Source organism: Henckelia pumila, chromosome 3 (genome assembly GCF_033568475.1).
Source record: "Henckelia pumila isolate YLH828 chromosome 3, ASM3356847v2, whole genome shotgun sequence".
In the NCBI taxonomy this organism is placed as follows: Eukaryota; Viridiplantae; Streptophyta; class Magnoliopsida; order Lamiales; family Gesneriaceae; genus Henckelia; species Henckelia pumila.
In genome coordinates, this window is record NC_133122.1 from 175,411,503 (window position 1) to 175,434,263 (window position 22,761).

At 34.8% G+C, this 22,761-nt stretch overlaps 3 protein-coding genes across 8 annotated transcripts; 2 read left to right on the forward strand and 1 right to left on the reverse strand.

Moving 5' to 3' along the window:
• Positions 1 to 513: 513 nt before the first annotated feature.
• LOC140887468 (serine/threonine-protein kinase EDR1-like) lies at positions 514 to 12,560 on the forward strand. 4 transcript variants are annotated; one of them, XM_073294718.1, is made up of 17 exons: positions 514 to 724; positions 2,357 to 2,745; positions 4,045 to 4,248; positions 4,883 to 5,074; positions 5,216 to 5,475; positions 5,615 to 5,731; positions 5,858 to 5,947; positions 6,452 to 6,547; positions 7,950 to 8,036; positions 8,327 to 8,444; positions 9,390 to 9,681; positions 10,143 to 10,266; positions 10,362 to 10,381; positions 10,865 to 11,021; positions 11,784 to 12,072; positions 12,172 to 12,244; positions 12,344 to 12,560. In XM_073294718.1, exons 2-17 carry the CDS (start codon positions 2,497 to 2,499, stop codon positions 12,424 to 12,426), a joined length of 2,451 nt encoding a protein of 816 aa, XP_073150819.1. In that variant the 5' UTR covers positions 514 to 724; positions 2,357 to 2,496; the 3' UTR covers positions 12,427 to 12,560. The 4 variants fall into 4 exon arrangements, 3 of the variants coding, with proteins under 3 accessions (XP_073150819.1, XP_073150820.1, XP_073150821.1); XM_073294719.1 differs by having other exon boundaries at positions 5,870 to 5,947; XM_073294720.1 differs by lacking the exon at positions 2,357 to 2,745.
• A 1,366-nt stretch (positions 12,561 to 13,926) lies between these two features.
• On the forward strand, positions 13,927 to 17,376 carry LOC140891414 (uncharacterized). Of its 2 annotated transcripts, none has more exons than XM_073299889.1 (9): positions 13,927 to 14,075; positions 14,517 to 14,661; positions 14,981 to 15,071; positions 15,497 to 15,685; positions 15,793 to 16,031; positions 16,151 to 16,282; positions 16,379 to 16,446; positions 16,540 to 16,601; positions 16,961 to 17,376. In XM_073299889.1, the coding sequence occupies exons 1-9, from the start codon at positions 13,954 to 13,956 to the stop codon at positions 17,095 to 17,097; spliced, it is 1,185 nt and encodes a 394-aa protein (XP_073155990.1). In that variant the 5' UTR covers positions 13,927 to 13,953; the 3' UTR covers positions 17,098 to 17,376. The 2 variants fall into 2 exon arrangements, with proteins under 2 accessions (XP_073155990.1, XP_073155991.1); XM_073299890.1 differs by having other exon boundaries at positions 14,549 to 14,661.
• A 443-nt stretch (positions 17,377 to 17,819) lies between these two features.
• Positions 17,820 to 21,012, reverse strand: LOC140891230 (plant cysteine oxidase 4). 2 transcript variants are annotated; one of them, XM_073299613.1, is made up of 6 exons: positions 20,874 to 21,012; positions 20,283 to 20,485; positions 19,035 to 19,177; positions 18,756 to 18,903; positions 18,260 to 18,463; positions 17,820 to 18,170 (listed from the first exon to the last, which is right to left on the reverse strand). In XM_073299613.1, exons 2-6 carry the CDS (start codon positions 20,380 to 20,382, stop codon positions 18,052 to 18,054), a joined length of 714 nt encoding a protein of 237 aa, XP_073155714.1. In that variant the 5' UTR covers positions 20,383 to 20,485; positions 20,874 to 21,012; the 3' UTR covers positions 17,820 to 18,051. The 2 variants fall into 2 exon arrangements, with proteins under 2 accessions (XP_073155714.1, XP_073155715.1); XM_073299614.1 differs by having other exon boundaries at positions 20,283 to 20,494; positions 20,874 to 20,956.
• Between the last annotated feature and the right edge of the window lie 1,749 nt (positions 21,013 to 22,761).

The following is a 22,761-nucleotide window of genomic DNA, read 5'->3' on the forward strand; positions in this document are numbered from 1 at the left end:
GACCCAATCATTTATTTTTCATATATATTGTAGTTAAACGGTTTTTAACATTTAATATTTACAAGACTTAAATATCAAATTTGGATCAAATAACGATAAAAGTGTCCTCCTGTAATACGAAAATTAAAAAAAAAAAAAGAACAATTTTAAGATTATTATATCAATTCATAAGTTAGATAAACTAATATATTTCATGGATAACATAAATACTTTTGTTAAATTACTTTAGATATTATCAATAAATTGTAACAAATTCAGTAAATCATCGATTTTCGTTAATTACTCTAATATCATTATATAACACTTATAAATTACATACTATAATAAAGTTTAGTCCACAAGATTTAGTAGTATATATCAGGGAATGTACTTTCACTTTCTTTGTATTTAGTTTAGTTTAAGTAGCAAGTATTATATATATTATTATTTTATGTATAAAAATCTAATCCCAGAAGATTTTAATACCACTAATTATTATACTTACATATATATATAATAATCGAACAAGAATAAATCCCCGCCTCCCCCTCTCGTTGTATAAATCACCTCGTTTACATCTACATTCTCTATTACATTGTACCTACAAAATTGCATTTCAAATTCGCATTACTTCTGAATCTGTTGTTTATTATTATTATCATTATTTTAATCAGTAGATTTGATTTTATCGTTGGTGGATTCAAATGTGAGTTGATTCTGCTGCTCGAGCTGAGATCTGTCCATGGTAAGCTTCTCGATCACGATTTTTTTTTTCACCAGTTTGCTCTTTGCTATGTGAGGTTGTAGATTTAATTTTTAATTTATCCGTGTGTTTTGTTTGAATTTGCTTCTTACTCCATTTTTCGAGGATTTGTTTATAGAATTGTTGTTACTGGATTTGTGCTGATTTGGACTGAAGTGTAGTGATCGAAGCATTGCATGATAGGGGGGAAAAAGCGGACAAGTGATTTGATTGTTGATATTGAAGTAGTTGTTGGTGTGATTGAAGATCTGCTATGCGATTTCTGAGATGTTGGCGAGTGTTTTTTTTTAAAAATTTATTTGAATGATGCATGGTTGGAAAATTCATCCGTGTTTCTTTGGCAGCTACAGTTACTTGTGTTTGTGGTAACCCATTAAGTTTGATTTTTAGGGGGGGTCTATTGCATGACTTAGAGTAGATTTAAGTACTTGAATGTGTACTTTCTCGAGTTCAATGGAAACAACTTTAGTCCTGAATGCATGTGGTGTTATTCGCTAGCTTTTTTATTTTTTATTTTTGAGCATATTCGTGGTTTTTTTTGGTCAATTATAATAGCGATTTACTGGAACTATTGAGTGGGCAGCACAAAGTACTTTGGGATCTACTTTGTCTCTATGGATCACCCATTTAATTAGAACTGATGGGCACATATGAAATTATGTGATTATGTGCGCTGCTTGGTTCAAATAATTCGCTGAAAGACTTCAAGTCCAATATTGACAGAAATTTTGAGTAGTCTGTTTGTATTTTTACATTGTATGCTTTCAATTGAATACGTTTTGCCTATGTTTGTGTTTCTCATATCAGTGGTTGCATGTGGCGTCCTCTCTTGCATTGTGAGTGGCACCAAAGGGGCAAAGAATAACATAATAGGCATTGGTAAATACAGAGATATATGTTTGTTGTTGGGTACTTCATCGATACTAATTAAAGCCAACGAGTAAAACGTAATTGTTTAACCCAGAAATTATTTTTAGGTCATTCCCAACTTGCAATACTAAGATCAAAACCTTATTCTGGAAGAGCATTGACGATATCAGTGGCCTCATGTGATTTTTAATGAATTTAAGAGTGTGTCTTGTCCCATTTCTACCTCAGTCTTAATTGAACTTGCGTCAATCCTCATGTGCTTCTTGAATTTGAAGTCACTTTGGAGTCTTTTTTTGAGGTTCCCAAACTCCTCTTTAAGTTCCTTTATATTTTGTTTTACATCTCATTCACACAACTGTTGAATGCTTCTATTGCTTCCTTAACATTTCACAAAAATTGCATTCTCTGAAATAGCAATTTCCTGTCCAAAAGAACCTGTGCCTAAATGGTAAGATGCTACACTTAATATCTCATCACCATTAGGCAAAATGTAAAGACATCCAAAACTTGTAGCATCCAAATTTCATTCAAAACTTTGTTTCAATGAAATCAGGCTGTTGTAATGGGCTGTTCATTTTTTCTCTAGAGAGGGAGTCGCTGATGCTTCTTGGCACTATTATCTTCAAATTTGTTTTTAAAGATTTCAACCATGGAATTGGTGACTTTGATCCTAAAACGATTCAGTATTGATCTAGAGGTGGAAAGACTTTTTCATTCAAATTTAATTCTGCTTCCAAATTTCAGGTCGTATGACTACAACAGAGGGTAGCTGGAAGAAATTTTGCACATCCATGAGTTTCTCTTTATATAATGGTGCATCTATGAGATCTTTGATCGGATGAATGCAAGATTGAAATGGTCTTGCGTTTTGAGAATATATCATCATGGAGGATTCACGAGATGATGCAGAATCTTCCGGGCAGAGGGTTCCCAGAACTGAATGGTGGCCTGCAGATTTCGTTGACAATTTTGGATCTGTATCTTTGGATTCCGTTAGAGAAACTATGAGGGATAAAGAATTAGTTGAAAAAGCAAACTATGATAGGTTTTCATATAAAACAGCATCACAAATACTATGGAGCACAGGAATGCTTTCTGAGCCCCTCCCAAATGGCTTCTATTCTGTTGTCCCTGTGAGCACCAAGACTTATCTCATGGGTTTCCTTGCATATTTGTTCTATTTATAGTTTTAGGGGTTTCCATTCATGAATAAATGCTGCTTACTTGCTAGTTAGCACCCTTTTTGAGCTAAATATCGATGATACTTACCCTTTTGCAAAGCGATAGAGGTCTTATTAGTTCTTGAATGTGGGACATATCCAAAGTATATCATATTTTGATGGGAGAACTTTGAAACCTTATTTTTGGAATATTTTGATGGGTTTTTCTCGTTTTGATTTGAAAACAGAGTTTCTCTTGTTGATATATTAGTGTACGAAGTATGGTGAGGCTTGCTAATGCTAGGTATGAATATTCACATAATATCTTTTGTAGGGGTCGGTTGATTTTCTTAATTCTTTCTCCTCATATGGATGGGTCATTGGTGTGACTCCAACACACTGACCAAAGAGGCCGGAATGCCCTTTCAATTCTAAAATATTCCGTATATACGTAGAAACATGTTAGTCCCAAAATTTTGGGGGATGCAGCACAACCGATATTTTTATTCTTAACATGCTACTTACGTGGATGCCGGAGAACTAGAATTATATGCTCGGAATTAATATCCAAAGCCTATGCTATACATGCAAGTTGGTTGGACGTAGGAAACGAAGGAAGAAATTTGTGGGGGTTTTTGGGCACTACATACCATGTTGAAACAGCTTGCCTCAAAAGCTTAAGCTTGCGATGGCGGTGCAATTAGTTTTATTCTTTAACATTATATGTTATTACTAGATAGAGTGACGTTGAAGCCTCATGATTTAGTGATCTCGGTGTAATCTTGTGTAGCATATACGATCATGGTTTTTCTTTTTGATTCATGGAGATTTTTGCATGTAATTGTGGGTCGTCATTATAAATTTTCTTTCTATTTCTTATTTGGTTTCTCCAGTATTTACACATCCATTTCTGCCTTTTTCAATTTAAAGCACTCATAATTTAGTTGTATAATAACTTATAGGTTTAGAAGTAGATTTTTTCGTGGAGCAATGCTGGGGACGGGATTTTTTAAAGTATGATGATATTTACATCTTATACTTGTGTTCACACATCTTCTACTGTTGTTTATTTGAAGTATCATAATATTCTTGACTCTTAACCTGGGAAAAGTTCTCTTTCGTATCATAACTAGAAAGAGTTTGACCAGCATGAAGAGGTCTACCGGCTTTCCACTTGCAACTTTTGCATTATCTTTTCTGGTGAATTGCTTATATCTTCATTTCCCAACATCAGCGGCTGTTTTTAGTAGTGCTTTCACTTTTCATCAACAGGAGAAAAAGCTCAAGGAACTTTATGAAGATATACCTACCTTGGAGGAGCTTCGCGGGTTGGAGCATGAGGGATTGAGAGCTGAGGTGATTCTTGTAGATGCTGAGAAAGACAAGAAACTTTCTATGCTAAAGCAGTATATTGTGCCTCTGGTTAAGGGTTTAAACAGAAATCCTGCTGCTATGATTAAAAAGATTGCTGGCTTGGTGAGTACACAGTCTTCTCCGTTAAAAACTTTGCATGCACCTCCATCAGGAACTTTTGTTTTATACACCCACAATTGTGTTTGAAGCGCTGAGTAAAGATACAATATATTTTTAAAGTTGAAGAAATTGTTTTGTTTGAAAACTAAATTCTTTTAAGTCACAGCCCTTGCATTGAGGCTCTTGCTTGGTCCTTGGATAAGTTTTTAGTTTACAATGACCACTCTGAGATTCTGCTATATTTGTCCCTTATCCTTTTGTGTGGTGAATCCGTTCGACCTACTTTTCCCATAAATTCATGTTTATCCTTTTTGTAGCTGCTCAAAAACAATATTTGTCTTTTTTTGCTTGTAGAATAAATTACCTTGCAAGTATATATGATGTTATGTAACTTGCACTTGCACTTACTCTTGTTACACACATGATACATATTGGGCTTAGGGCTCGAAGAGACTGTAAGAGTGCATTGGAGTACTTAGTGGCTGGTTTTTACTGAGTCCGTATTCGGTTGATTTCAGTTTTAATCACCATCTTATTGACATTTGGTCTTTCAGTATTGTTTATGATCAATAAGGACGTTGAGTTCAATGACTGTAGAAAATAATGATGTGGTGCTCCCTTATAATATCCTTACCAGGTGTCTGATTTTTACAAAAGGCCAAATTCTGAACTAAGTCCCAGGAAAGCTGTTGTTGAGGATGCCTCATATTTGTCTGAGAATCGCGGGGTGCAGATGCTTGGGCACATAAAGCACGGTTCGTGCAGACCTCGAGCAATATTATTTAAAGTTCTCGCAGATGCTGTAGGACTTGAAAGCCGGCTTGTGGTGGTTAGATTTTGACCTCAACTGCTTTACTTCATTGCTCATTTTTTTCCAATTTTTTTTTCTTATTTTCAAGAAGAATTTGAAAGCCTTCTCTTGAATTCTGTATTCAGCTCATATACTCTTCTCTTGGGTTTGTCTTGCTAGGGGTTACCTACTGAAGGAGTTTCTGATTGTGTGGACTCATACAGGCACATGTCTGTCTTAGTTGTGTTGAATTCTGTGGAATTGCTTGTTGATCTAATGCGGTTTCCTGGCCAACTGATACCACGATCAACCAAGGCTATCTTTATGACTCATATATCTGCTGCTGGGGAGAGTGATTCTGCAGAAAATGATTCTTGTGATTCCCCAATGGAACCGAACAGCCCTCTCTATGGGGTTCCAGAGAAAGTTGACGCTGATAGGTTAGGAGGAACATGTCTTTTTTAAACTTGCATACGACAAAATCTATTATGATTTAGTCTTCTTTGGAGAAGACAAGGTATCGATATTTGATTGGCATCTTCTTTGAATATTACTGAAGTTTTGTTGGCCTCTATGCAGTGCTGAGAAGGATGATGGTCTGCTCTATCAGCATAGACTAGAGTCTTCTTCAAATGCAGCAGGGCCCTCATTAAGAAATATCATGTTGCGGTCAAATTCAATTGATAGAAAGCTGAGGTATTATAATTGCTCGATTTATCCTTCTGTTTTTGCATTTTAAGTGTTCCTGTTTCTCATATGCAAAATTTCTGTCTCTTGAGATTCAGGAGAGTTGTTTTTATTGGATTAATATTATTGTTTCAGTGTGTCGTGCAGTGAACCGAATATTGCTGCTACATTCTGGCGAAGGAGCCGAAGAAAGGTCGCTACAGAAGCAAGGACTGCTAGTTCGAGGTTTGTGTTTTTGGAAACTCATGAATTTTGTCACATCACGCGCTATATAATCTAATTCTGGAGTTCCTTCTTCTAAACTTTTATAGCGTTGAAAGATGTTATATAGACACTCTTCTGTTTTTTTTTTTGCCCTTTGGGATTGCCATTTGAGTTCCTTCTTCTAAACTTGTATAGCTTTGAAAGATGTTATGTAGTTCCCCTGACACATGGTTTTTGTTAACAATAAAATTTGATCATCTTTCTGTTTTTTGCTGCAACAAGTCCACAGTGTTACCATATTTAGGATATTGTTCACAATTATTTTTTGCTACAAAACAATAACAAATAAATGATTCTTATATTGTTCGGAATTTACCTGACAAAGTGTGCTCATATGCCATATATATACTCGGCCAATATGGTAAAGTTCTTTTTTTATTCTTGTTATTATTTCAAACAATTCCCACTAACTAAAGTTGGATATTACAATTGGTGTACACTTCTATAATGTTTAAAGTTTTCCAGCCCAGAGCATCCTTCACTTCCATCACGTGGCCGATCAATGCTTAGTGGAGATAATAAATCTTTTAGAGACTACCCGGATGACATTGCTCCGTCAAGGTACTTATTATTTTTTCATGTTTAGCGACATGCATTTATTTTCATATTTTGTTTCCACTAATATGAAAACGGTATCAAGCAAACAGTGGTTTAAACTATTTAAATGAATCTTCTTTTTTTTAAAAAATCGTCAACAAAGTTTAGTGATCTATTTTACAACTCATGCTACCGATTTCGTACTGAAATTCCAGATATCAAAATAATGAATTTTGTTCCAGTTGACCTTCTTGTACTTGATTTGAAGACAATTAAATTCTTGCACAACCTAACTAATTCAAATACGTTTTAACTAATTCATGATTACTAAAATTTTTACAAACTTTTTAATATTAATTATATTGAATAAAACACATGAAGTTGAAAATTTAAGGCCACAAGTCTCTAGGCCTAGTTGCACCTAATGTCCCAATTTAGGACAATCTAGAGTTTGAGACCCATGTAAGTTCCCTCCTGAATATAACAAAAATGTTGAAAAAATTTATCACTGTTGCAATATTTGTATCAATGTTTGACAAAATGAATTATAATTTTTATTCCGCGGTAAACTTTAACTTATCAATTTCGTGTATAAAATTTAATTAAGCACTTTTTAGTTAATTTGAAATTATATCAATCGATTTTTTAATTCTATACAAAATAAAATTTCACTTGTGCAGATATGTACTCTAGAAAACATGTTAAAAAAATCGTACAAGGAAATAGATGTGTGGAATAGATGTATGCATCAGAAAGTAAATATTTTCATAGCCTATCTAATAAGTAAGTTAGGACAATGTAGTAAAGAACTATCAAAATTTAACTTCTTGTTATTTGGTGTGGAGACACCTTATAAAGGGTTTGTAGACTAAGGAAAATTAAGTGGATGCTTTGGATATGAAACTTTATTCAAAGGATTATCCCGGACCGACACCGAGGTATTGACGGTCAGTTTAAAATTTCGCAGAACAGAATGGGATACGATGAGATAGAAACAAAGACAGGGGACAAATGAAAGATATCCAGCCACGGCCGAAGCCCCCGGCCCCCATCTGGGTTTTAAAATAATTTTGGATAACTTGTACTATTTGTTGATTGTTGTATTCTTTTCATATAAATTTGCTGGTAGCAACATCTAAATTTTCATTTTAGAGTGTCAGGGAGTCATTACATTGTAGAATTGTAGGTTGTTTTGCGCAAAAAATTTCTGGTTATATGTTATTTTAGTTTGATTGGTTCTACCTTTTTGACTTTTTTTTGAAAGACTGAACCAAATTTAGGAAAATTTTCTATGCGGAATTCCTTATTCAACACTTTGCGTTGGTTTTGAATCCATGATTATTTAATTGGTGAGCTCTTGAATATCAGTTTATCTTGTTGTTTTCTCGTTTGAACTTTTTGATCTTTATATTTAATGTTCCTGCAGGTCAGAAGGCGCATCAACATCAGACACACGTAGGATAAGAAGAAGAAGCATAAGCATGACTCCAGAAATTGGTGATGACATAGTAAGGTTAATATTCTTTCGTAAAATTAAGCTAATTATTTTTATATTAAGCATCTCCCTTATGTGAAAAAGTTTGTCTGATAAATCTCTTAAAGGATTGGCCATCATTAGAAGTATGGTTCAAATTTCTACAAAGAGCAGCCCTAGCTTTAATTTTGTAATTTTCTGCTGCATCTTGTCCCTCTTTATTGTTGCAAAGAAATACGGAGATCCAGTTAAAGCCTGTTTAATCAATTCAATCAGCTTACTACGGTCCTTTCTTTCTTGTTACCTAAATATCTTGCGAATGACTTTAGGGCTGTGCGAGCAATGAATGAATCACTGAAGCAGAATCGTCTTTTGAGGGAACAAGGCGAAAGTACCTCATGTTCATTGGATTCCAATGACCAACATAACACCAGTCAATCAAAAAATGTATACTCTCTTAACCTGAATAGTTTCTTTCTGCATCTTGCCGCATGGTTCGTTTTAAAGTTTATGGGTAAATTTGTTTTAAGGATGTTTTAATAACCTCTGTAGCTGATGCTTGAATACTCAGTTTTGTAACACAAATAGTATTAGATCCTTTTGGATTTGTTGGCCTCTTTAAAATTAGTAATTTTTCTACCAAACTTGGGGACCAAGTTTGTGATCATGTTAGTCCATTTTTGGTGTTAGTTTTATGTTTCCCAGAATTAACCAGGTTTAAATATCTCTATACAAGAAATTGTCATAATTGTCATCATTAATTCATATACGTCACCTTCGAATATTTGTCTTCAATGCCGTATTTGTGAAAATGAGATTTTCAGCTTTCACAATGGTATACTTGGTTATGTTATTTGTAATCTGAAAATATATTTTCAAAAACGTTTTTTTGAAATGTATTTTAGGAAATGAATTGGAAAATGTGATGGTTTGGTTACGTTTTCAGAATGAGTCATTTTTGTTGTTGATTTTGTAGCATATCAGAATGTGTTGGATTATGTAGTTTCATAATTATAGTGTTGAATATTTTAAAATTTAAAAACTTAAGTGTTGTCTTAGAATATGATATGATAATAAAATTGTTTATGGGAGTGATTAAAAGATGAATGTAAAGTAATGATTATCTAGGAGTATGTGAAATTGGGTTGAAAATGTACTTTTGAAACAGAATAATAAAACAATGTGGGTAGATTTGCTTGTTTCCGTGAAATTTAAAATATTTCCCAGAAACATGACAAACATGCCTGGTGATCTCTTTTTGTTTGTATTTTTCATTTTGGTGGAGGCAATCTAAATGCAAGCTAATCTTTCTCATTTTTCATTGCATCTGTCATCAACATGTCATGTTCAAAACCTTTGGTTTGTGTTTCATTGAATTTGTATAATCTCCAGGTTACAGACATCTGCCTTGATGATCGTGGAAAAATGTCTGATAGAGGGTCTTCCTTATACGCTCCTCTGAGACAGCAAAGTTCTCATAAGGCAATGTCATTGCCTTCATCTCCGCATGAGTTTACAAGTCATACTTCAGAAAGGATTGCGAAAGATGGGGTAAATGATGAAATGGTTTCAACGTGGAACAGAGTTCTAGATTTACCCGTCTTCCAGCATAAGCCTTTGCTACCTTTTGAAGAGTGGAATATCGATTTCACAGAGTTAACTGTAGGCACTCGAGTTGGGATTGGTGAGCACTTTCATTCTGGATAGCAATATTGCTATTCATAAAGCTGAAAATTTGCGACAGAACAAAGAGCTTGACCCCCAATGTGGCAGGCCTCTAATTTTCTAACCTGGAACTAGACAGCACAATGTTGTCACTGCTTTTCTGAAACACAATTATTAGCTAATTGTTTACTGCAATTTTGTGTTTTTCTCCTGAAAATTATATTTTTCCTTTTGAATGTGGAGAAAGAAGATATGAGTGTGATAATTGGCTCATTCATGACTTGGTAAAATCTTCCTATATGCCATGCTTTGTTTGCTGGTAAAAGTTTTCATTTTTTGACATTTAGTAATAACATACAACTACTTGTCTGAGTATATATATATATATATATATATATATATATATATATATATATATATATATATATATATATATATATTTGCATGTTCTTGTTTTTCCTTATGAAGATCCTATTCCAGGGTTCTTCGGGGAAGTTTTTCGTGGTGTTTGGAATGGAACTGAAGTTGCTATTAAAGTGTTTTTGGAGCAAGATCTCAATGCAGAAAACATGGAAGATTTTTGCAATGAAATATCCATCCTCAGGTATGGTATGTGTTCCTTCGCTGTTGATATAATTTTTGTCTTTTTCTGATACAGCACTGCAACTCAACTATTTTGTCTCTTTTTTTTGGCTGCAGTCGCCTTCGGCATCCAAACGGTACTTCTCTTCGCCCGCTTTTACTTAAATTTCAACTTTATTTTAAAGGAAATACATCAAATAGGTTGTACAGAATGTAATTATGACTATAAATCAAGACAGAAAAAGCATGTTGCATATGATATAGTGTCAAAGAACTTGCTAATAATTAGGACTTCTCATGACTGGACGGTTCAGGTTGTCATATGAGACATACTCAAGGGTAATTTGAGATTAAGGTAAAAATTGAAATGTAATCCCTTCTTATCAAAAATGAATCATTGACAACAGTGATTCATGGAGTATAAGGTCCTCCCAAATCATAATAGTCCCTCCAAAATAGTGTTCAGCTTTGATGACCAGTGTCTGCTGAATGTGGAAATCAACAGCTTGATAAAAGCTTATGGTTGTTTATCCAAAATATTTTGAGTGTATATAAAAAATTTAAGTTTAGTGTATCTTGAGATTAAAGATTTGTAGTATAATGGGATGTTTTTGGTGCAGTCATATTATTTCTTGGTGCATGCACAAAACCTCCACAGTTGTCTATGGTCACTGAATACATGGAGATGGGATCGCTGTACTATTTGATTCACCTAAGCGGCCAGAAGAAGAAATTGAGCTGGCGGAGGAGAATTAAGATGCTGCGTGACATATGCAGGTTACTTAAATTGTTTGATGCATGCCTTGATTGATTGAAAGATTGTTTTTCTTTACTAAGTTATTCATATGGTTATTTAACTGAAGCTATACAGCCCATGTGCTAAGGATCCCGGATCTTATCGATTGTTAGAATAGAAGTGCAAGCTAAATTACAGTTACAACTTACAACTAGTCTAGTGGATACTTATCTGTGTGGGTATCAAAATCTTTTTATGGCTAATGCTGTACGCATTGTACTTTGATCTTACTCTTGTTGAAGTCTAATGCTGTTTCTTTTTACTCGGTTCGTGTCCTGCCTTTCCTACCATGCAGAGTTCATTTGTAGAATTATAGATTTCCATTTACTTCAAGTACTGAAGTTAGATTAGTCTAACAGATTGCTGCTAACTCGGCTGTCTAACTGACATGATGGGTCAATAAGTTGTCAGATCTGGTAATTCTTTGACATGTTATTTGTTTCTTTTGGAAATATTTTCTGGATGGTTATTTGGGTCATTAGACAAATATTAAGTTCTAAGGTATTTCAATCGAGTTATCTCATTGTAAGGAAAAATGTGAAGGTGTACGGTTATCTCTTTATTACTACAATCTGAAAATGCGGGGTAGAAGAGGAAGATGTAATCTAGGATGAACTGAAGAATTGAATTGGGGGGAGGGAAGCAGGGACCCATCTTATAATCCTATCCCTTTTTCATTTTTCTTATTGATGTATTGATTAAATTCCGACTGCAGTCTCATTTTGCCTACTGTTGCCACTCAGAGGGATGATGTGCATCCATCGCATGAAGATAATCCACCGTGACCTTAAAAGTGCCAACTGCCTGGTGAACAAGCACTGGACAGTTAAGATTTGCGACTTTGGGCTCTCAAAAATAATGATCGATGCTCCCATGAAGGACTCCTCATCTGCTGGGACACCAGAATGGATGGCTCCTGAACTTATTCGGAATGAACCTTTCACAGAAAAATGCGACATTTTTAGCCTAGGAGTGATAATGTGGGAACTCTGCACTCTGAATAGACCTTGGGATCGAATTCCACCCGAGCGGGTAAGCCGGAATTTCCCTCCACTTTTTCTCTCTCTTACCTGTCTCATCTATTTGTCGATGTTTGGCTGGGATCTCAACAGTGCTCATTCTCTTTATTAGGTTGTTTATGCCGTCGCACATGAGGGATCAAGATTGGAGATACCTGAAGGGCCCCTGGGCAGGCTAATTGCAGGTACTAGTTATCGACCTATAAAAACTTCACTTGTTCTCTTTTCGGTTAGGACACTCAAAAGATAATATCTGATCATGACGGTATATTTCTACATCCCAGATTGTTGGGCAGAATCACATTTACGACCAAGTTGTGAGGAAATACTTGCCCGTCTGCTAGACTGCGAACTAGCACTTTGCTAATGCAGCGCATGTTTGTTGTACAGAAAAACAAGAGTTGAGGTTGTTTACTCATTCCGGCTCATTTGTAACTCGTGCGTCAGTTTCAGCATCTAAAAGTTGTTTTTGTGCAATTAAATCATCAAAGTTTTCAACTTTTCAAGTGTTGTCCCAGATTTGAATAGCGACTGTTTTTTTGAAATTGTAATGCAACAACATTTCTTACTCGAGCTCTGACGTGTATAAGAAAAACAAAACCATGCAGGTGCAAAACTATGAAAACTTCGTTCTATTTCGAGTCAGTTTCTGTACATAAAAATCCGTCACCTATTCCTCAGCTTGGTGCTCATACCATCCCCCGAATAGACTTCTTTCAACTGCACGTCTGCGGTCTGTCCCCTTAGATCAGGACTCTTCCGCAGAAACACCATGAAATGGCCGTGTAAGAAGCGTTTACTGAGCCCAAACAACCCTGCTGCCAAGAGTCTCAAAATTGACCAAAACGATCAGATTAAACCACTCTCAAAGGCTGAAGTCCATCTGCCTAGAAGTTGCAGTAAAAATCATAACCAGTAGCAGTAGGGGGTAACTAGGCGCTTCAACGGATCCCCAGATTCCCCCGTCACCTTCAACCATAATCCCAATCTCCTCTATGTTGGGACTAGGATCCTCTACTGTACCGTTTTATCCACAGAACCCTCTACGAATTCCACAGTAGAGGATCCTAGTGGAGTTGACATAATATCTGCACCGTTTTGATGTGTTGAATCTCGCTAAAATCTCTTCTCATTTTATCTCAAAACCTAACCCATATTTTTTTAAAGTTAGATCTCCAATTACTAAATTATCACATTTTCCCTCTAGCCTCTGTATCACATTTTCTATCTAACTTATTCCTCAAATTAATCAGTAAAAAATTCTTACTAAATTATCCATACAATTTTTTTACTTATAATTTTCACATTCATTTAAATTAAATAAAAAGAATTAATATTCTCATTTAATTATATAAATCATGATCAATATTTTACACAAGCGTGTATTATCAATTAAAATTGTTTTATCGAAAGAAACAAATAGTATGGGTCTTATATTATATCAATTGCATCGACGTTCCACAACATAAATAATTAAGAAATAAAAACAAAATAAATTTACCAAAAAAAAAAAAAATCCAAATAAAGTGGTAAAATAACCAGCAACTAGAGATGTCAAAATGGGCTAGGCCCGTCAGATTGGCCCGCCCCGCCATACAAAATATGTGGGGTTGGGTTGTCATTTTACCAACCCGCCTAGAGGTGGGCCGGCCCGCCCAGCCCCGCCTAATGGTAAGTTGAAGTGGGTTGCGGGTTGGCCTGTCAAAATCCGCCAAATTACACTTAGGCCCGTTGAATGGATCCACCCCGCCACTTTTCTCAACCCGCTAAAGGTGGGCCGACCCGCCCTGCCTCGCCCCGTCTAATGATGGGTTACCGAGTTCTGAGTTGACCCGTCTCGCTGGCCCGTTTTGACATCTCTACCAGCAACCCCTTCCTTCACAACGCCGAGCCGATGGATGAGGAGTCTGCGTCTGCGAGCCTACCCCAACCCTTCCTTGAATTTCTGGCTCAAAACGGCCTCGACCCTTCGATTTATGCTGCTGCTGCTTCTCAGTCTACACCTCGTTACATTAGGTAATCTTAGTTTTTCATAATTGTTTTGGTTATTGTGCATTCGTACAAATTGAGATCAAATTATTCGATCATTCGATGCCTCCCTTTATTTTAATTTTGTAAACGCCTGGAAGAGAAGATTTACTGTGTAGTTTATCAGGTGTTTTTCCTGACCAATCCATCAAATTTCAGCTCAAGTGATGATCTAAGTTCGTTTGGGAACCATTTTTAAGCGTTTGCATTTTTCTTCTGGTTGTGTTGACTTGTTCAAGTAGCCTTTTGCTTAATTTCCTACTCATTAGGTAATGTGTGATAAATGGGAGATGGAGCGATTTAGTTGAGAGAGATCTCATTTATTTCCTGATGAAATATGAATTTTTAGGTCTCTCGTGACTTTAGCTATTCGTTTTATTTTATGTTAATGAATTCTGTAAATTGTGTATATTTTGGTGCTCTGGGAAGACTAAAACCGGGTTGTGCAACCCGGATTACAGAAATTGAAGAGGAGGTTAAATGTAAGGTTAGAGAAGTGTCTTGGCTACCCAACTTCTTTTTTCTTCAGCATGATGTCCAAATTGCCAGCACAAAGGCTTATCAAGAAGGAAAGGTGATGGCAATTATTCTCTGTTTTCAAAGTTGCGTGAACGTTTGATTTTTTTTCAGAATATGTAAAAGTTTTCATTAAGCGGGGATATGTTATGCATGTCATCTTTTCGTAGTGCGTCTTTTTTTTAATGATATAATTCTCTTGGGGGTGTTGCTAATCTTTTCCTTCTTTTTCCCCCTTCTAATGGCTTTATTTTATTGCTGTTATTCATGATATATGTGTGTGTGTTATTTTAGGTTATATTGTGAATTGTGATAGAAACTGAAAGCAAAAGCGAAAATTTCCAACTCTTTTTATTATCCTTGATTCCACCTTGCAGATATATGGAATTGATGCAGCTTCTGGAGCTGCTGTAGTAGCTTTGAATGTTTCACCAGGCGATCACGTTCTTGACCTCTGTGCAGCGCCTGGTAATCTCAGTTGGTTTTTACTGAAGCTTAGTGTGTTTGTGTGTTTGTGAATTGGAAAAACTTGTCCCATCTGATTGCAATTTTATTTTATTTTCTTGTATATTTCCGTGTTGTGAAATCTGAGTATTGAAATTTTTATTAAGGAGGTCGGCCTTGAATTAGAAGGGATGCTGCATTACATGCTGAGAAATAACGTTTGATTTGAAATTCAGTACTCAGATTTCACAACACGGAAATATACAAGAAAATAAAATAAAATTGCAATCAGATGGGACAAGTTTTTCCAATTCACAAACACAGGGATGCTGCATTACATGCTGAGAAATAACGTTTGATTTGAAATTCAGCAGAGAGAATATTTAATCATTTTATATAGATTAAATCTGTTGACAGGTTCAGTAACTTAAAATTTTTTTCCACTGCAGGAGCTAAACTCTGTATGATATTGGACCTCATTGGATGCTCAGGCTCAGTGACTGGTGTTGATGTTGCTAGACATAGGCTGGCAGCTTCAAGAACTATGCTGCGGAAATATGGGCTAGGCGACCGATGTCGGCTTTTTGTTGCAGATGGAACAATTTTCTCCTTTATTCCACCAAGGGTTCAGTCAAACTGTGAGTTGTGTAATGAATATGATAAGCATCGTTTAGGTTTAGTCCCTAAATTTAGTTTAGATATGTATTCATGCTTCCTTTTCAAAGAAATATCTTCTCTGTAATAGTCATTTTTGGAATGGAAGAAGAGTCAGAGGTATACAAGGAATGGACACATCGTAGACCATTTAAAGAACGAAAGAGAGTGGCTAAAGCTAGGGAAAATGTTTCTTCTCAACCTTTTGTGAAAATTCAAGATCCCGATCTTATATTTTATGGGAGTAATTCTGGGGTGGTTGGTGTGACAAAATCTGAAGTGTTCCGAAGTGTTGATGACCTTGAGATTTTGCAATTTGGCTATGACAAGGTACGTTTAAAGTTCCATTCTGAAATATGGATTTTTCGTCTTTAGGTCGGATGAAATTTGTGCTGTTTGTGACCTGCTTTCTTACTTACAGTTTTTTGACTGATGGAAATTTAGTTCAGGTTCTTGTGGATGCAGAATGTACACATGATGGTTCAATCAGACACATCCAGAAGTTTGAACAATGGGGTTGGGCAACACTTTCACGTCGAGTACTAGATGCTGAGAGAACTGATGACGTAACTGTCCTGCAGGTTCTCATGTTCTCTATTTAAATATCACAGGCTGCTTCTTCCAATAGTAATCCTAAGTTATTAGGAATATAAAGGTGGTTGCTTGTTTTGTTGCAGTTGAAACTTTTGACCAATGGATTCAGATTGCTCAAGGCTGGGGGATTTCTTGTCTACAGCACCTGCAGGTACCTCCTTAAACTCCATGAATAATCACATTCATCATTCTTTGTCTGTCTTTACATTAACCTTGGACTTTTTGTTTGCCTTGCGATGAATAGTTTAACTGTTGCTCAGAATGAAGATGTGGTACAGCAGTTCCTTTCACAAAATTTATTCGCGGGTAGGTTGCTTTCCCGGTGTTTTATAGAATACAGGGACAATTTTTCTCTTCTTTTATAGCATGGTCACGGTCATTGTTCGTTCACTTGTGGAATTTCATGTTAAATGAATGTAAAACTAGCCGCAAAGAATCATTAAGTTTCCCGTGCGTTATTCAAACTAGGGGCTAGGGGAGGAGCAGAGTAGTTGCCCCTCTCTTCAAATCGTCAAGATTCAATTATTGTTATTAATCTCCAAAATTCCAAGTTTTTTCTCCATGTTACTCAATCCCCATCTGAAATTGTGGGTTTGCCATTGAATCATTACCCGACTTCCCTTCTCTGTGACCCTACTAATTATATTGTGTCACCGTTTTTACAGAATTGGTAGAGATAGAACATGCCAAGCGTTGGCCTTGCAGCCCTGCAAGAGTACCAAAGACACTACGTTTTGATCCATCAACTTCGTTTACGAGTGGACTTTTCTTGGCCAAGTTCACCAAGTTAACAATTCGGTAACAGTTCTGTATCTATACCTGCCAGTCATATTTTTAGCTGAAGATTGAAGATGGTTGAGCCTTGAGACTTGAGAAAATCATAGGCAAAGTCTGTTTTAAGAAATCAAGAACTGATGTGTTAGCAGTGCATTACTCGTATAGTCGTATATCTCACTCATTTTCTGCCTCTATTTTTTGTGTTTGTAAAATTCTAGCGTTACGAGCTCTCTTATTTTTTCAGAGACCAATATCCCTAGGTAAGTCACTTGAAAGTGAAATAATGATTTCACCACAGTACTTATTTCTTCTGTATTTCTGTTAAATTTCCCAGAAATTTTGATTCTATTTCAAATTTTGTACGGAAATTCATTTGAAATTTGGGGAACCCCTGTTTTCGACACCGATCTCCAACCTGGAGGAACGTCGAATGGGATCTTCTGAAACTGAAAAACTCTAAAATGGCCCACTTGCAAATTGAAACCATTTCAAATCAAAATTCTTCAATCCAAGTAGGGGTGCCTAATTTTGACACGGAACCAAAGTTCAACTGTCTTAGCGTGTAATTCGCTGTATTTATGAATCACGATGAAATAATAATAATAATAATAATAATAATAATAATAATAATAATAATAATGAGTAATTTAATAATCTTTTTGCTTGATATCTCTCTCACACACGTAGCTTCATATTGCAAATAGAAAATAGAACCTTAAAGTTCGAACACCATTGTCCATCGTTATATATATGTATATATCCATTACGCATATCGATTACCAAATTCATATAAAATCAACATCTAAAATCATGTTTTAAACAATCGCTGCAAAACTTTTTATGAAACTATGCGACAGCAAGCTGCCACCATGATCTTCAACCAATGAAAGGTTATTCCCATATCAGATTGAAGTCTGTAACTTTTGAATAATGTAAAGAAAACATATGAAGTAAAACCATATGATACAAAAAACTCCATTTAAGTTTTAATAACCCGACCTTTGTACTGTCCTCTTCTGATCACAAAATCGTCGGAGGGCTGAAATTCTTCTAACCACGTTATTTCAGAAATCTTTTCTCCATCTACCTCAATGGTATCTTGGGAAAGACAAGACGGATGAGATCAGAATAGCTTCATTTACATAATCAGATTTATAAATAATGACCGATGTAAAGGGGTCGTTTACCAGGAAGATCATCAGGCGACTTTCTAAAATAAGTGCAGTGTCGTCCATCCTCAGAAGAATAAGGTGGAGAAAGTATGTCAAAGATCGCACATGGAGTTATGGCCTGGAAATAATGGATGTTCCCCCCACTAGTCGGATAAAGAATTGTCGTATCACATGGAGCCGTCATTTCACGATCTTTGACATTTTTTGCAGGCCTCGCTCCTGAAATTATGCAATGCTCGTATATAAATAGATGACATAGCTGAATGTGGTGTAAATTTTGACAAAAACCACAAGATTTTTCTTGAGATACCAGAAAACAAAGACAAGATTGAGGATTTGGAAAGAGAAGGGGGGGAGATCTCAAAACGTGAAAGAAATAAGCTGGTAATGCCAACACCCCATAAAATGACATATTTTGTTATCAAATCAGCGTCCAAGGAAAAATAGAACTGATGACCAAATCAGTAACATCAAAGAAGAAATGTAGCACATCAACCAAAAATAAATCAACCTTGTGAAGGATCGGAAGGCCCAGCAACATTGATCCAGTCGTAGGACTTTACGTGTAACGAACCATACAGAAGCTTACTCAACACTGTCATCCCAGGATGATTATGAAGAGGAATAACAGAGGAAGGTGGCATGCAAAATATTCCTATCTGCCAACAATATCACAAGATGCATAAATTTTTTTACTTTAAGAATCATGGATCACAGCAAGTAAAGATAGAAGGTTGCAGGCATGAAAAATAGGATAAAAAAACTGATGATGTATTCGGAAGAAACTCACGGAGAAGCTATCGCATTCATGCACGTGCAGATATTTAATTGTTGGTAGAGATCGAGAGCCGTTCCGCTCGTTTACAGAACTTTTCCAACCACGTGCTAACTGTGCTTCTTGCTCAAGACCTACATCAGAAGGTTTGATTTTCTCTGACAACAAAGGAAACAAAACGTCAACAAACAATAAGCAATCTTTTTAATGATTATGTGCAGAAATTTCAAAATCACAAAGTGATGAAATCATATATTTTAGAAAACAGTTTCAGGAACCCAAAAACCTAAAAGGAATGAGGGCATGTCATAGATGCTGGCATGATCATACGGACAGAACACCAGAGTGAAGACAGATAATCCTGGGTCATCCATATATAGGACAGGACTTGTGGCAAGTAGAGTGGGAGTATCAGTTTTCAAATTCAATTTTGCCGAATCCTTTTGGCTTTTTAAGTATGATAACACCTAGAGCCGACCAGAGACACATGAAATCATGTGGTACCATTGAAACATTCTCTCCAACTATCAATATGTAACACACATAGGGTCTGGTAAAGTATACCACACCTGTTATTCAATCAAGTTATGACATCTTACCAACATTTCATCTTCTCGAATCCTAGCAGATATCCTCTCTTTATGTTAAACCCAACCAAACACTCAACTGTGATTGGTTTTGCCCATATAAAATAATCTCACAAAATATATAACAATTCAATATTTCAGCAGTTTATGGTTTAGTCCTTAAGTTTGTCTCTGTTTAACACAACATGCAATACACATTTGTGTAAGGTTTTTCTTTCAAATAAATGGTTACCCAAAAAAGCTTAAAGACAAATGGCTGGAATAAAACAAAATGTTAAGACACATCGCTCATGGGATGTGTTTATCAAGCAAATGGCACAACCAAATTGCATTGTCATCATGATCAGTCAATTAGCTCATTAAATTGCAGACACAGCTGCAAATTCCATAGAATTTAGTAAAACTGAGACTTTCCAAACATAAGATGAGAGATATGTTGTTTATAAAGCAAATGGCACAACCAACTTACATTGTGCTCATGATCAGACAGTTAGTTCATTCAAATTGCTAACACAGCAGCAAGTTCCATCCAATTTAGTGAAACTGAGACTTTCCACTCATATAAATGCATCATACATGTCTAAAAGACTGAAACCCATAAAATTAATGGGGCAATAAGAAACTAGTTTTTTTTTTTTGTGAAATCGAAGACACTAGTTTTGGCTTCTTCTATTACCTAATAAATTGCGAACTTTTTCTAGAGCCTCTTCTGAAATGGGTCCATCTGGCGTAAAAGATGCTTTACACGCGTTGTAAAGCTTCTGTACCGCTGGCATTGTAAGGATAACTCAACAATCCAGAGAAACGGTTACGAGCAACCGCTACAAGTCCAAGCCAAAGAAAGGGTCCTATTTTCGAGGAAGACCCTTCAGCTTAAACCTGCCAAAACTGGTGCGCTTTTCAATAATTATACATGGAAAACAAATTGACAATGAAATCTGTAAATTCACATGGGCACCTCCTGGACCACCTGATCAACAATTGACAACAAAAAAAAACAGAGAGAATTCGGTTTGATATCAAGCTTAAATCCACTAACTCGATGCAAACCACACAATTTTCTTGAAAATATGAAGGAACAAGAAATTCGAAGTGTCTCTAATCCAGATTGATGAAAAAAACGAGCCTTCGATTAGATTGATCAAAATCAAATTCCCACACAACAGAAAAGAGGCATAATCCAACCGAAAAATAAAAAAAAATCACAACAATAACTCAAAATCGAACACCAAATGAAAGGAGTCACCGCCTCCGGTGATTGAATTACCTTCGGACCCGTAATCTCATCGGCCGGGAAATGTAGAAAAAGGGGACTATTGGGGTTTTACTGTGAAATTCAATAAAGTTAATGGGCAACGCAAGAAGATTTCGCTTCGAATCCCATTTTATTGGCCAATTCCCATATTTACCCTCACTAACCACTCAAATTACCAAATTTATCATGTTTCGTCGTACTTTTATTTATCATTTAGTCGATAAATAATATATAATATATAAATAAATAATATAACATAAAAAAAATAATTAATATAGTATTTTATTTATCATTTAGTCGATAAATAATATATAATATATAAATAAATAATATAACATAAAAAAAAATAATTAATATAGTATTGGATTTGATCGATAGATTATAGTTTATATGATTTGTTTGATTAAATTTTATATAAAAATATTAAATGATCATCTTATCTTTTAACATTAAATATAATATAAATAATATTATTTATAAAGTGTAATATAGTAATTTAAATTTCGATTGATATAAGATAAATTATTAATGATTTGATTTATGTAAAATTAATAATTAAGAGATGAATAAATAATATGACAATAATATGACGAGAAAAACGCGAGATTAAATGTGATAAAGTTATACAAGGATTAATAATGTGTACCAAACGGGGCCATACCAAATTAAATAAAATTAAAAAATCAGCCCATAATTAATAAAATAAAATAAATAATATTTATAATTCAGTAGCTCTATTTATTCTCATATTTTAAAATTTGAAAATACTTCACAACTCAACATGAGTTGTGTTATATGTACAACAAGAGTTACATATTGTATTTAAAATTATAAAAGTATCTTAAATGCTCTTTTGAAATATTTATTTCAAATCTTGTAAAAAAAGAAATATTTATTTCAAAATAAAATACAAGGGTAATTTTGAAACAAATGTATAACCTCATTGTACATATAGTAATCTCCTCTTAATATTTATCATAATTTTTTTTATAAGATTAGCCAACGGTTTAAAATTTTGCGACACAGATTTTCGACTCGACTAATAAAAAATATTTATTTATTTATTTATTATTATTATTATTATTATTATTATTATTTTCAACGTGAGAACCTCATAGTGAATATTGAGTAAATCTCCGGACTAATGCAATAAATCACAAACTATACTAAGTTGCATTGGTCAAACTATGTGTGACAAGATCGTCCAAAAATATGTTAGTGGCGAAAATCATATTCCGGACAAACACTAGTCAACTTGAACATCTCTCGAGAAAATTATATTGGCACCATTTGGTTTGAGTGATATGATAAGTAATCCATAGATAAGTAATATAATATAAATTAAAAATAAATAAGAAAAAATAGTTAATACATTATTTGATTTGATGGATATAGTATAATTTATTTGATTTAATTGATGTAAAATTATTAATTAATTAATAAATAAATAATATGACGAAAATAAGGCAAAATTAATTGAGATAAGTTATGCATAGATTAATAATACATCAAACCAAACAATACCTTATACGTGTAGATATAACTTGTTACTTAAAACTAATAAATGCTTTTGAGTACAAATCCTTTAGATCAATAATGTGGAGGGTACCATGTTAGTTTTGAAATTTAATTTGATTTATTAATTAACTGGTACCATGTTAGTTTTGAAATTTAATTTGATTTATTAATTAACTTATTTCGCCTTAAATTTTGAGTGGGGTTGGATATTTAAAAAAAACTATGCAACGTTACTCTGAGTAGCGATTTATTAATTAACTTATTTCGCCTTAAATTTTGATTGGGGTTGGATATTTAAAAAACTATGTAACGTTTCTTTGAGTAGCTTTATGTGATAGTTAAACATATCTTTATTTATGAGACGGTTAATTTGTGTTCATAT